The sequence below is a fragment of the Oncorhynchus clarkii genome, chromosome 27 (genome assembly GCF_045791955.1).
Source record: "Oncorhynchus clarkii lewisi isolate Uvic-CL-2024 chromosome 27, UVic_Ocla_1.0, whole genome shotgun sequence".
Lineage (NCBI taxonomy): Eukaryota > Metazoa > Chordata > Actinopteri > Salmoniformes > Salmonidae > Oncorhynchus > Oncorhynchus clarkii.
This window is the reverse complement of record NC_092173.1, coordinates 9,735,869-9,749,963: the sequence shown is the minus strand read 5'-3', so window position 1 is coordinate 9,749,963 and position 14,095 is coordinate 9,735,869. Positions and strand designations below refer to the sequence as shown.

General features: G+C 43.1%; 1 protein-coding gene across 1 annotated transcript in view; it reads left to right on the top strand.

Moving 5' to 3' along the window:
* The first annotated feature begins 742 nt into the window (after positions 1-742).
* Positions 743-14,095, top strand: part of LOC139385898 (ankyrin repeat domain-containing protein 13B-like) — a 38,381-nt gene continuing 25,028 nt past the window's right edge. The window contains exons 1-3 of the mRNA XM_071131191.1: positions 743-1,080; positions 10,259-10,394; positions 12,696-12,820. Coding sequence (XP_070987292.1) covers positions 973-1,080; positions 10,259-10,394; positions 12,696-12,820 — 369 coding nt within the window. The 5' untranslated portion in view covers positions 743-972. The remainder of the gene's footprint in view (positions 1,081-10,258; positions 10,395-12,695; positions 12,821-14,095) is intronic.

Here is a 14,095-nt window from a genome sequence, read left to right as displayed (position 1 = left end):
ACTCTCTCACCAATGCCATGGGAATAGAGGTATCTCTAAAATAATATTTAACCTTTATCGTATTCGTCAAAAGCTTGGAATCTCATCAATATCCATGCACGTAGGGATACACCCATCTTATTCTAAATGTTCACATATTTAGCTAGTTCTCTGGATATGGTTTATTTGATTATGTTTTGTAACGCTTTATAGTGGTTTAGGCTAGCCTATATCACAAGCGAGACTGTCGAAGCGAAATAGTGGTGGCTGGCAGTTCAGATGTTTTAGAAGTTGACAAATTTTTACCAAAACAAGGATAAAAGCAGGCTCACAAATAGCCTAAGTAAATGTTCAGAGAGCTTCGTGTTGCAAAAACATTGCTGCGCTATAGCCTAGCCAATAGACAGCATCAACGGTGTCGGCTATTTGGATGTGATTATGGCACAGGCTGATTGTTTAGTTTATTAATATGAAGTGAACTACTAACTCCTGATGACTGGTAGGTGGCGTATGTAGCCACTCTACGGGCGTGCATCTTCTAGATCACGCTCATCAGCATCCCTTCTATTTGATTGGCTGCTTACATTTTTATTTGCGGGCTGTCACCACTGTCTCACAACAGTGCCTTCGCTGTGATGGGAAGGAGCGGAGAATAGATGGGCGACTGCCTCGCTAGTTTATTCAAGGAGGAAGATAAAGGTATGAGAGGGGCAGGGCATGGAGAACAGAAGTAGGCTAGATTAAAGGGATCTCTTGATGATTCTTAGATCTAGGGCTGTTTATTGACGAGTTTGTATCATAACCAACTGACTGCAAGGGAAATCATTTACACGTTTTATTCATACTATCATTATAATGCGGAAGGCATGTCTTGTAAAGTGACATGTCACGACAGAGCGATAATATCAGCGTAGTCGGTCAATAGCGAAGTATTAAGTGATAGGCTTATACGGAACAAAATAAACAGAGGAGAAGGCGAACTATGAACCGAAGATGATTTCTGCTAAGAAAACTCCGGAAAAGAGTCGTTATCCTATTCACGATATGGTGTGGCACAACAAACATCGGAAGCTGGAGAAAGCGCTATCCGCGAACAAGCAGGTGAGGAGTCTTCGGGCGACAAGTCCTCGTCTATCTGATTTTTAAAAAAAAAGCGTGGGCCGTGCCAATAACATTTTGATAGGTTTAGGTTAGGTGTACCATCTAGTGTGACCACAGTTCACCGAACCGTGAGCTCGTTGATTGAATTGAACGGTAGGAGGTGGTGGAAGTTACCTCGAGAAATTAGCCCATGCCATGAAATAGCGTAAACCTCGTTTGAAATGTGTTTCCAGCATTGTCGTTCAGTGGGAATCTGAAAATGTGTCGAGGCTTTGCTACAATTTCTTACAACGAGGTCATTGTATTTGGCGAGCACATCATGAACTTGCAACATTGTAACGTTTATTATTCTTGAAATCATCTCATCTAGCCTACTCCAGGATTCCATTACTATTTCCTTGCTATTTGTTACATTTTTGCAAGCTGTGGCTGTGCGTGTGTAAAGCTGCTTGTAATACTGTTTCGTGTTGTGTCCAATACTGTACCTTCCCACCACCTAAATGAAGAGGAGGAAACCGTGGGAGACAATGCAGATAATGTGGGCGAATTGATGCACAGTGATGGAAATAATACCAGCCTTGCCTCAGCTGTCAGAAGAGGATGTGTGGTCATGCCATGTTTACTATTTCTATAATATCTCCATACCTACAGAATGAAATTGCATAGGCGTTCATGTATTCTTTCTGGGATGCACTGTCGGAACATTTCAGCCAGTCCGTCCATTTATTTGAACCCAGAAATATGTAGAACATGATGCATGCATGCAATGGAAATGGGTACTACAGGACGGACTGTTGGACACAAGTCATGACAGACAGACATCTGAAAAAATACTATCTTAAATGAACGACCTCTGCAAGAATATGGGATACCTAACACATTACATAAGAGGTGTCATGCAGTTTCCCAGCCACACAGACAATTCGGTGGGATGAATAAGACGAAACTGAAAACCTCGTAACCTGCACAGATTTGAATTCAGATTTCTCACGAGGATCTGCATTATTTCCAGAGCCTTATTATTTCCAGCGCGACTAATCACATGCGTTTATAATACAAAGCCTATCATGCTAGGAATTGAATATTGACAAGACATGGTAAGCAATGGTGAGAGTGCAGGTTTTAAAGGACAGTACACTGAAATGCCAGTTCCCTGTTCTGCTGCCTATTATGCACCAGGTTGATGTGCAGTACAGGCTTGGCTTCCCTACTGTAACACTGTCACATCAACATAAGGGCTGTGGTTGTTTTTCCACTCAATGTGAGCCAAATAAACTGTTTAAAGGGGAATATTTGCATGCCCTTCATATGTCCGGTCACTGTGACTGACACCTTATTTACAAATATAAACATTTATCGGACATTCGTAAGACTAGTTTACTCTCGCTCACGTCGCCGAACCTGACTCAAATGTCACGCACTCTCATATTTTTGTACAAATCCAAATGCAACTTTATTTGACAGTGCACACCGTTAAAAGGTAGGGTAAACACTCGGACCTAGCACCTCTTGGCTCAGATGCAATGCTATGCAGAGCACTGTGATGCTGGTGATGATTCAAGCCTGAGCCCCGTGGATTATGACTATATAAAGCACCCCCAGTTGATGTAATTTACAGGGTGCTGACAGATAAATCCTGGCCTCTCTTGGCAAAGCCTGCAAGCTTATAGAGGTGTGTTTATGGCTCCATCAGGGGAAGAGTTACACTGGCTGGCCAACTGTCTGTCTGGAACTCCCAGACTGACTGGCTGGCTGTATGGACGGTCAAGTGTGCACGCGTGGATTGGATATGGCCGACGGTGGTTGCATATGTGTCAAGGATCAATGGTATCGGAAGGAGTGCAGAACGCAAGAAGTGCACAGGGTGTAGGGAGCAGGTGCATGCAGGGTAAGCAATGCTTGCGCCTCTGTGAGGGAAGAACAGAGAAGTGCTGCACCAGGAGAGACAGAAAATGTTATTGGTATTGGGTATCAATGTAACGACCGCGCAGTGAAAAGGTAAGCCGGGAAGGAGAAGAAGAAGCACTTAAAAGAGCAAAAGTAAAACATAAATTGAGCAGGGAGGAGAGTGAAGAGGGGGAGCTCAATTTGCAGCTTTCTTTAAGCAGTGTCATAAAACAAAGAGGGATTCTGTGAAGAGAGAGCGCTGACAACAAGGTAGAGACAAAGAGGGATAGCCAGAGGTTGTAAAGTAACATGAGGATGCAAGTGGGATAGTGAAGGGAGGGAGGAGGGAAAGGGAGGAATGAATAACAGAACTGGGCAGCAACATATCACGATATCCTGATCCAACCACTAAAAATGCATCCCAGATATGATTGAAATGGAACACGGTCCTTTTCTAAAAATGACTTCCCCATCCTTCCTCCAAAGTGAGGCGAGGAGGGGACACCACCACCGCCAGCTCTCCCCCACCCCACCACCCCCTTCCCCTGCCCACTTTCCTCACTAATGTGTACGATGCTCACAGGCTCAGCTGGGCGATCATGTTAACTCAGCAGTCTTAAAATCTGATTGTATCATACTGGGTGGAGACTGGCCTCATAAATTACATTGTCTTCCTTCCTCTTTTGTCTCTGCTATACCATCTGTCTATCCCTGCCTGTAATCTACAGTACATTTCCCTGACCCGGTATACTGACCATCCATCCTCCCCTCCGTCTGTTTCTCACTCACGCACCCATCGTATCTTAGTTTTCCCCTAGCTGTCCCCTCTTCTTACCTCTACAGAGTAATGAAACTCTACACTAATTGCAGCAGTGCAGTGTCACTAGGGATAAGGATGTGATGGGAATAGATTTAGTTAAATTGTGGAAAGCTTTTAACCGAGAGAGAGAGGACAGAAACAGACAACAGTATTCCTTAAAGATTGAAAAGATGTCCCTGTTAATATTGTGTTGCATTGTGTGCCTGAAATGGAAAAGAGGAAATGAATGATACTTCGAGGACCATATCTGATTTCATTACTGTCTGGCCTGCCACATAAATGGTTAGCAAACAATGTTGTAAGGTTCTGTATTTATTTTCTTAGTCAACCTTGTGTTCTGTTTCGTTGTGTTCTTGAACGTAGCCCTGTTTCTGTGTGTTCTTGAACATAGCCCTGTCTTTCATTTTTGTTTATTGATTTCGCCTGTGTTAGTTACTCACCTGGTCCCATCAGCTCCTTATTTAGTTCAGTTTATTCTGTTTGTGCCTTTTGTGAGGTATTGTTCGTTTTGACTCTACTAAGCCTTTTCCCAGCTCGTTTGTGAGAACCAGTTATAGCCTTCAATCCTAGTTTTGATTCACCTGCCTGTTTGCCTACCTGTGTTTGACCATTGCCTGCCTGTGACCACGATTCCTGCTTTCTGCGAAGGTGAAATAAACACCTGCCGCGCTCTGCGCGTGAATCTACACCTTTTTCTCCCTGAGTATTCATTACAAATGTAGGGACACACTTACAGTATATTTGTATGTGCACGCCCACACACACACACACACACACACACACACACACACACACACACACACACGTTGTAAATAGCTATGCATAAAACTGAGGTTAGTACTGAATTCAACCTGCAGTTCTCCCCAGATCACAGACATTGTTTGTGATATCCTAATCTTTCTCAACCATCAGACATGAAAAGAGTTGTTCCACAATAGCCATGTTGTTTCCTGAAACACACAAGCCCATAAGACAGTTCAGTTTCTGTTCCGACATTTTGTATTGATGTTTGCTTAACCACGTAATCTTGTTGTCATTTGATTATGCAAATCCAGGGTATTTTCATCTTCTATTCTGTGCATGAGAACAAATGTGAAGTTCCTACCTTAGAGATAATAGGTTCCTCCTCGCTTTGCGTTGTGGAGGACTTTCCTCTATCCGCTGTTTCTTTATTCACAACTTCCTCCTCCCTTCACACAGAAATACCATCTGTTGTCTCCTATCGCGGAGCAAAGTAATGCATGTTATTACATTAGTCTTGTGGTGGTCTGACAAGTGACAACAGTGGTTACGAGACACGTTGTCAATATAATGCGTCTTAAAAGTTTTAGTGATTTAACAGTGAAACGTGTAGCATAATGGTGGTTTGACATTGGTTTGAAACGCTAACACAAGTGTGAAAACATCAATAGACGGATTGTGAGGTTTAGTGGTGATTCAACACTAAAGGCTGTAGCCGACTGGTTTTCCATTGGTTTGAATATTATCCCAAGTATAAATGTCGAGGTGATCATTTCACCCCCATTCTTTAGTGTTGGAGTCTCTTCAGTCGGACATGTATCAGAGACAAGTGCTGTCTGAGGCACGAGGAGCAGGAGGGAGGAGGAGGGAGAGACACACATCTCTCCCCGCCCGGCCCGTGACAGGTTCACTGACCAAGGCAGAGTTATTTCACCCAGCTCCATCCTCCCTCAGTCCCTCTGCTGCTTTCATCTTGTCTCTGCCCAGCCATCCTTCTCACTCAGACTCTCAGGCTCCAACTACTCACTCCTGCTCTGGCCTCTTTTTCTCTCTCTGGCCTGCATTTGGTGGTAGAGATATTTGGTAATGATATTTAGTTATTTTGAGATATTTATAGGTCGATCACACACATGCATCTGATGGTGTGGTCTCATTTGTATATGCCCCACTTACACCATACACTCACATAGAGAATGACTACATAAAGATACATTATCCCAAGCGCGTGTATAACGTTTGGCTATAACTAGGCTATAACTCTCCTACGCATAATTAAAATGGATCAATCACAGTTGTACATGTTAACCCCCGAATTGAAAGAGGGTAACACTGAAAATAAGGGGGACAAGTTGATCCCCCCCCCTCTCCCCTTCCAATGAGCACACATATGATTCTCATGCATGCATCCTCCACCCACCACAAACATATTTTGGTCTCCAGATGAAAGATTGATGTTGGTTTAAGTAGCTGCCAGAGAACATTAAGGCGAAGCCGAGAGAGTACAGGAGTAGATAGTCCAGACAGAGATGTCTATCAATTATGCAGTTTCCACTGAGAGGGGAGGACCGAGGGATGGAAGGAAGGATGGCGGAGGAGGGAGAGAGGGGAGGACAAAGGGAGGGGAGGAATGCAGGATGGAGGAAGAGAGAGAGAGGAGGACCAAGGGAGGGACGTAAGAATGAAGGATGGATGGAGCCAATGAGAAAGTGAGAGAGCAGGCACTACGAGGCAGTCAGTGGATAAAGAGGATGAGCAGAGAGAATGGGAAGACCCAGTATGACATAATATCCTTACTATAACTACCTGGGCCAGTTGATTCTGTAAGTGCCTCAAAGTACGAGTGCTGATGTGGGATAAGGCCCCCCCCCCCCCCCCCCCCCCCAGGTGTATTTCATTGTATTCATTATGATCTAAAAGGCTATAAACTGATCCTAAATCAGCACCCGCACTGAGACTTTAGCTAATGCCTGGCCTGTGGGTGTGTGGGTCTGTACGTGTTTGTGTGTTAGATAGTGGGGCTCTATTTGTGGGCTGTTTGTTGGTCAGAACCACATTGTTCACATGTGAATGAGTAAGTGTGCCACTGTGTTTCAGGGTTAATGTGTGCACTAGTGTGAAGACGTGAGGATGAGGTGTGGACCCTGAAGTGACATGTCTGTGTACCACAGCAGAAAAGTGTTACATTTGAGTGCATTGGTTTAGCGTGTTAGTTCTATACCGTAACTGACCAATCATGTTATAAGAGTGTTATTGTCGAGTGGTTTCCTTTTCTAGTATATCTTTTTTAAATGTCAAATTTGACTGAACGGATAGAGAGAGAGGACTTGTGATTGTGTGTTTGTTTTCTGTGGGAAAGTGTCTGCTGTTGTGTTTCTATTTGAGTGTCTCAATGGTGTAAAAATAACATCAGACTGGGTCAATGGGGGCCACTTGTCTTAAACAATAGGAGTTTCCTGAACACTCCCTCTCTATTCTCTCCCTTACTTACCACACCTCTCCGCCTCATAGTCAAGCCTTCTTAGAAGGCTCTTTGCTCTCATACTTAATTAGCTTTATACAACGGGTGGGGCTAATCCTGAATTCTGATTGGTTAAAACCACATTCCAGCCGGTGTCTATTCCACAAGTTACCGCTGATTAATCTATGACGTTAAAATGCCTATTTCCTCTGTTCCATCTGACTTCACAATCCACTGTCTCATCAGCCCAGCCAGGCAATTTATAAACTTGATCTTCACTATAAAAGCATCTAGACATTATCTCACATTTCTTTTAGAATAACATTTAGTTTTCAACAGCAGACATTTGTATAATCCTTGCTGTCTTTCTCAACGACATTTGCAACATTGTTTCAATATTCAAATTCGATCTCCTGCTGTCCCATAGTAATGAACGTGTCGGGAGTCATGACGAGACAGACAAGCAGCTTTTGTCAGCCAGTCGAAATCATGAATCAGCATAATTTCTATGAATGTACTGTATAGAAAACAGGTCAAACTAAATGAAGCGCAGCTACTTCGCAGTCTTTCCAGCTTCAGTTTGAAGTGATTGTGTTTCTGTAGCTGTGTTGTTGGCTAGCTCCTCTGAACAACAGTGTCCTGACTAGTGAGCACATTTTCTATGCCAGACGAAATCTCGCCTCATCAGCTTATTATGGATGTATCCAAATAAATGTTACTAGAAAACAGTTTAAACAAATGCAAATGTAGCTACTTTGCTGTTATTCTGTCTGCACTGTTTGACATGACAGTAAGTTAGCCGTAGTTGGCTAGCTAGCAAGCAAGAGATAAGAACGTTGCCAGCCAGTATGGCAATAGAACATTTAGAATGAACGACTGGGTCGAGTCCATAGATATAGAACAAAAAGACTGAACGACTGGGTCGCGTCCATAGATACAGAACAAAAAGACTGAACGACTGGGTCGCGTCCATAGATACAGAACAAAAAGACTGAACGACTGGGTCGCGTCCATAGATATAGAACAAAAAGACTGAACGACTGGGTCGCGTCCATAGATCCAGAACAGAAAGACTGAACGACTGGGTCGCGTCCATAGATCCAGAACAGAAAGACTGAACGACTGGGTCGCGTCTCTGGCAACTGAACCGTTAGAACAAACGACCATCCGGCTTGGGTAGCAACCCTAGATTTGTCTGTGGACTATGTCTTGTGGAAGGATGAAATAGTATGAATGAATTCATCAAAATAACGTTTTTAATGAAAATATATAAATCATTATTTGAATATGTTGGTAACCCGTTGTATAAAAGTGTTAATGCCCTCGAAGCTTGTGATAATGCCCTCGAACTTCATCTCAGGCCTAACACCTGTGCCAATATATCCTCCAAACACCAGCTTCTCGGGCATTATATTGTAGCGAATGGTGACAGTGCAACTCGACTTGTGGCTTTAGAAACCAGGCCTCCAAGCCTGTAGGCAATCTTACTAACCACTGGTCCAACACACTTGCAGAGGTTGTAACGAGCCTAGTTAGACAACAATCGTTACAATAGTCCCCCTCAAATAATCAGAATACTACCACCATTTCTTGCTGCTTTGCTCTTACTGTTTATGTACTTTTCACTGTTATCTGCCAGTGTCACTCCATCTTTCTTATCCTTCCTTCCTTCCTTCCATCCATCCATCCATCCATTCTCTCTCTCTCTCTCTCTTTCCCTCTTTTCTCTTTCCTCAGTGTCATCCCCAGGGCCACTTGGAGGGCCCTACAAAGCTACTCTGACATCAATCACTCACTCACTACCCATTATTCAGTACACACACAGCCTACGCTACCACCACTCTCTCTATTTCACAGAGCAGTTGCCGCCACTCAACCAGCCCTGTCTGCTCCAACGCATAGCACACCTTCCTCCTCCTTCTCCCTCTCTCCCACCTCTTCTTCTCATCCCTTCGTTGCTATAGCGATACACCTCTATTCCCTCCACACCTCACCCTTCACCTCCGACAGTGCCTGTGTGGATTCCTCCTTCTGTTTTTCTGCCGTTCCATTCCTCTTCTCTCCGGCACCCCCAACCCCCCCCCCCCCCCCCCCCTGGGATTAGGAGCCCCAGTTGTTGCTTACGATCAAGCGGTGGCATCACTAAAGCTAATGCTGGGCTTGCTAATTACAGAGCAGGGCGTGGCCCCCGGGAGGCCCCTGGAGAGAGAGGGAGAGCAGCAGGAGAGATGAGGAGGCTCCACGTGGGAGGAGGGAGGCTGCTCCTGGTGAAAAACAACCCAGCAGCATCCCTCTGATGTACTGTACTACACACTCGACAATAACACACTGCAAAGTACACTCGACACACCAACACCAACCGTCAGGACCACACTGACCTGCACTGAGGCACACGTGAACCAAAACACAAGCCCTCACACAACACAACACAACAGTGTATGTGTTTTGTGATTTTGAAACATTTCCAATGCAAATATGAATAGACGTAAAGCTCGGATGGAAGTGTACCATAAAGCAATTCCGCCTATTCCCTGTTACAACTGCTCCTCCCCTCACAACAGCACGCTTTATCCATCCATTTCCACGCGCTATCATTTCATCTATACATTTTCCACATGTGCCAGTTATGCAGATTCTGATTCCTCATTGTCGCTCCTTGGTTGCATCCCAAATGGCACCCTATTCCCTTTATAGTACACTGCTTTGACCAGGGCCACCACAGAGCTCTGGTCAAAAGTAGACCACAATCGAAGGAATAATGTGCCATTTGGGACGTAGCCCCAGTCGTCCTCTATCAGCCTCCATCATTAGGATGCCAGCATGTGGTTGGTTTATTCTTGACCTTGGATCCTGCCAGGAGCTCAAATGAACTTTTTTTAATCACAGGCCAGAGATCAGATTTATAGACATAGAGACTTGCTTATTTAGACCAACTAGACTGCAGAGCAGAGAGACTACATCAAACACACTGCAGATAGCTACTGTATCAAAACTGAGGCAGGAAGAGACAGAGAGAGAGATCAATTCTAGAGAATGACAGAGACGTTACATCGAGACACTTGTAGTGTAACTCGCTATATAAAGCCAACCCATCTAGAACACTGGCGTGCCCGTCATGTGAGGATGTGATAGCTCAATTATCACCTGTCTCTTCTCCTTCCATCACTCTCTCCTCCACACCTCCTCCACCCTCTCTCTCTATTTTTATCTCTCTCTTTTTGCCAGATGAGCACCATGTCATACAATGAACCCACTTCTCTCCTCCCCCTCAGGTGGATGTGGAGACCCTGGACCCCCGGGGTCGGACCCCCCTCCACCTGGCTGTCACTCTGGGTCACCTGGACTGTGCCCGCCTGCTCCTCCAACATGGTGCCGACGTCAGCAAGGAGAACCGCAACGGATGGACGGGTGAGACAGAGAGGGGTAGGAGTAGTAGTACTGATAGTGATAGTAGTAATAGTAGTAGTAGTAGCAGTAGTAGTACTGATAGTAATAGTGGTAGTAGTAGTATTATTATTAGTAGCAGTAGTAGTAGTACTGATAGTAATAGAAGTAGTAGCAGTAGGAGTAGTACTAGTAGTACGGATAGTGGTAGTAATAATAGAAGTAGTAGTATTAGTACTAGTAGCAGTAGGAGAAGTACTAGTAGTACTGATAGTGATAGTAGTAATAGTAGTAGTAGTAGCAGTAGTACTGATAGTAATAGTGGTAGTAGTAATATAATTAGTAGTATTATTATTAGTAGCAGTAGTAGTAGTACTGATAGTAATAGTGGTAGTAGTAATAGAAGTAGTAGCAGTAGGAGTAGTACTAGTAGTACTGATAGTAATAGTGGTAGTAGTAATAGAAGTAGTAGTATTAGTAGTAGTAGCAGTAGGAGTAGTACTAGTAGTACTGATAGTAATAGTGGTAGTAGTAATAAAAGTATTAGTATTAGTAGTAGTTGTAGCAGTAGGAGTAGTAGTACTGATAGTAATGGTGGTAGTAGTAATATAAGTAGTAGCAGTAGTAGTACTGATGGTAATGGTGGTAGTAGTAATAGAAGTAGTATTAGTAGTAGTAGCAGTAGGAGTAGTACTAGTAGTACTGATACTAATAGTGGTAGTAGTAATATAAGTATTAGTATTAGTAGTAGTAGCAGTAGGAGTAGTAGTACTGATAGTAATAGTGGTAGTAGTAATAGAAGTAGTAGTATTATTAGTAGTAGGATTAGTACTAGTAGTACTGATAGTAATAATGGTAGTAGTAATATAAGTATTAGTAGCAGTAGAAGTAGTACTAGTAGCTCTGATAGTAATAGTAGGAGTAGTACTAGTAGTATTGATAGTAATAGTGGTAGTAGTAATAGAAGTAGTAGTATTGGTAGTAGTAGCAGTAGGAGTAGTAGTACTGATGGTAATAGTGGTAGTAGTAATAGAAGTAGTAGGAGTAGTACTAGTAGTACTGATAGTAATAGTGGTAGTAGTAATAGAAGTAGTAGGAGTAGTAGTACTGATAGTAATAGTGGTAGTAGTAATAGAAGTAGTAGTAGTATTGGTAGTAGTAGCAGTAGGAGTAGTAGTACTGATAGTAATAGTGGTAGTAGTCATATAAGTAGTAGTAGTACTGATAGTAATAGTGGTAGTAGTAATAGAAGTAGTAGGAGTAGTACTAGTAGTACTGATAGTAATAGTGGTAGTAGTAATAGAAGTATTAGTAGTAGTAGCAGTAGGAGTAGTAGGCACTGAGAAGCAGTGCCTTCAACCACTGCGCCACTCGGGAGCCCCAAAAAAGTTGCTATGCTGTATAGCACAGCGTAGCATAGTTCAGAGCAGCACAGCACAGTACAACATACACTCACTAGACAGTTAATTAGGTACACCCATCTAGTAACGGGTCTGACAGCCTGAAATATTCAGGGCATGGAAACGTTGCTCAATTGGTATCAAGGGTATCAAACATTCCTCACACCATTACACCACTGCCACGAGCCTGTACCGTTTACACCAGGCCGGATGGGGCCATGGACTCATGCTGCCTACGCCAAATCCTGACTGCTCTCAGCATGACGCAACAGGAACTGGGATTCGTCGGACCAGGCAATGTTTTTCCACTCCTCAATTGTCCAGTGTTGGTGATGGGGGTGCCCACTGGAGCCGCTTCTTCTTCGCTTTTAGCTAATAGGAGGGGAACCTGGTGTAGTCGTCTCCTGCAATAGGCCGTCCGTGACAAGGACCGACGAGTTGTGCATTCTGAGATGCCGTTCTGCACACCACTGATGTACTGCGCCGTTATTTGCCTTTCTGGCCCACCTGTTAGCTTGCACCATTCTTTCCATTCTCCTTCGACCTCTCGTCAACAAGCTGTTTTCATCCACGGGACTGCCGCTGACTGGATGTTTTTTGTTTGTCGTACCACTCTTGATAAACCCAAGACACTGTCGCACGTGAAAAGCCCAGGAGGCCGGCCGTTTCTGAGATACTGGATCCGGCGCCCCTGCCACCGACAAGTCTACAATGCTCAAAGTTGCGTAGCTCACTAGTTTTGCCCATTCTAACGTTCAATTGAATGCCTGTCCGCCTGCTTTATATAGCAAGCCACGGCCACCGTGACCACTGTCTGTAGTTGCGAACCATTTTTGTGAACGCGGTGGTGTACGTAATAAATTGGCCTCTGAGTGTGTGTATGTATCTATATGTGAGGTGAAGATTTCCTTTCTCTCTCCCATAGTGCTCCAGGAAGCAGTCAGCACACGAGACCCAGAGCTGGTGCGCCTAGTTCTGCATTACCGTGACTACCAGCGGACCACTAAGAGACTGGCGGGAATCCCTGTCCTCCTGGAGAGACTGCACCAGGTGAGAGGCGCTGACACCGAACACAAGTACAGCGCACAACAGCAACTATCGACATGTAGGAAACACTTGTAGATATATTTTGTGTTAGCACCAGTCTTCTTGAACCATACTGTTTAAAAAAAATAAGTATCAAGCTGTTTCAACTAAATATTATTAAGTAACTGATTCCACAGCCTTTTCTTTTTGTTTACTCAACTTTTCAGTCAAAGTGATACCCAGAACTTTTAGTTCGCCCGAACTTAGCTCCAGCATGAGAAAATGTAGGCAAAAATTCAGTCAATTTAAAATGATGTGTTTGCTCAAATTGTTTCATTTTCATTCAACTAGAAATTATTATTTGGCATGTTACCTAAAACAAATGGCTGTGGAACTAGTTACACGCACAGTGCTTTCAACTTACATATTTGACACATTATACAGTAATTCATATTCAACATTTCCTCACCTGGGATTTGAACTCACAAACTCTTTATGCACAGCATTCCTGCAACACCACACCATGTCTGCCTCAAAAGCTGATTTCACCTGTATTGCTACACTTGCACTTCAAAGTACATCTTAGCTCTGTTAAAAGTACACTCAATTATTTTTTATTTATTTATCATAATGATTAAGGAGTAACATTAAAGTATAAAAATATGCCCCACCAACATTAGACAACTATACAGATGGTTTTTACATCAAGTACATCAAATCAATGATGAGAGAATAGTCAGATTAACTGATAATTGATAACAGACATGGTGGAGTAGCAGGAAGATCAGAATGCCATGAACCAAGAGGTTGTGAGTTCAAATCCCAGGTGAGGACATGTTGAATAATAACTACTGTATAAATAAGCATGCACAATGTAATAACGTTTGTCAAATATGTACATTGAAAACATTGTATGTTAAAAGCACTGCGTGTAACCAGTTGCACAGCCTTTTTTAGTTAAGATATAATAATTAATAGTTTATTGAGCATATGAGACAAGTTGAGCAAACACCAATTCTCATGTTTGGGAAAACGTTTTTTATTTTTCATAACATTTGGACAGAAAAGTTTACTTTAGTACTTAGTTGAAACTAGTAGATTTGTGGGTGTATATATACAGTGCCTTGCGAAAGTATTCGGCCCCTTGAACTTTGCGACCTTTTGCCACATTTTAGGCTTCAAACATAAAGATATAAAACTGTATTTTTTTGTGAAGAATCAACAACAAGTGGGACACAATCATGAAGTGGAACGACATTTATTGGATATTTCAAACTTTTTTAACAAATCAAAAACTGA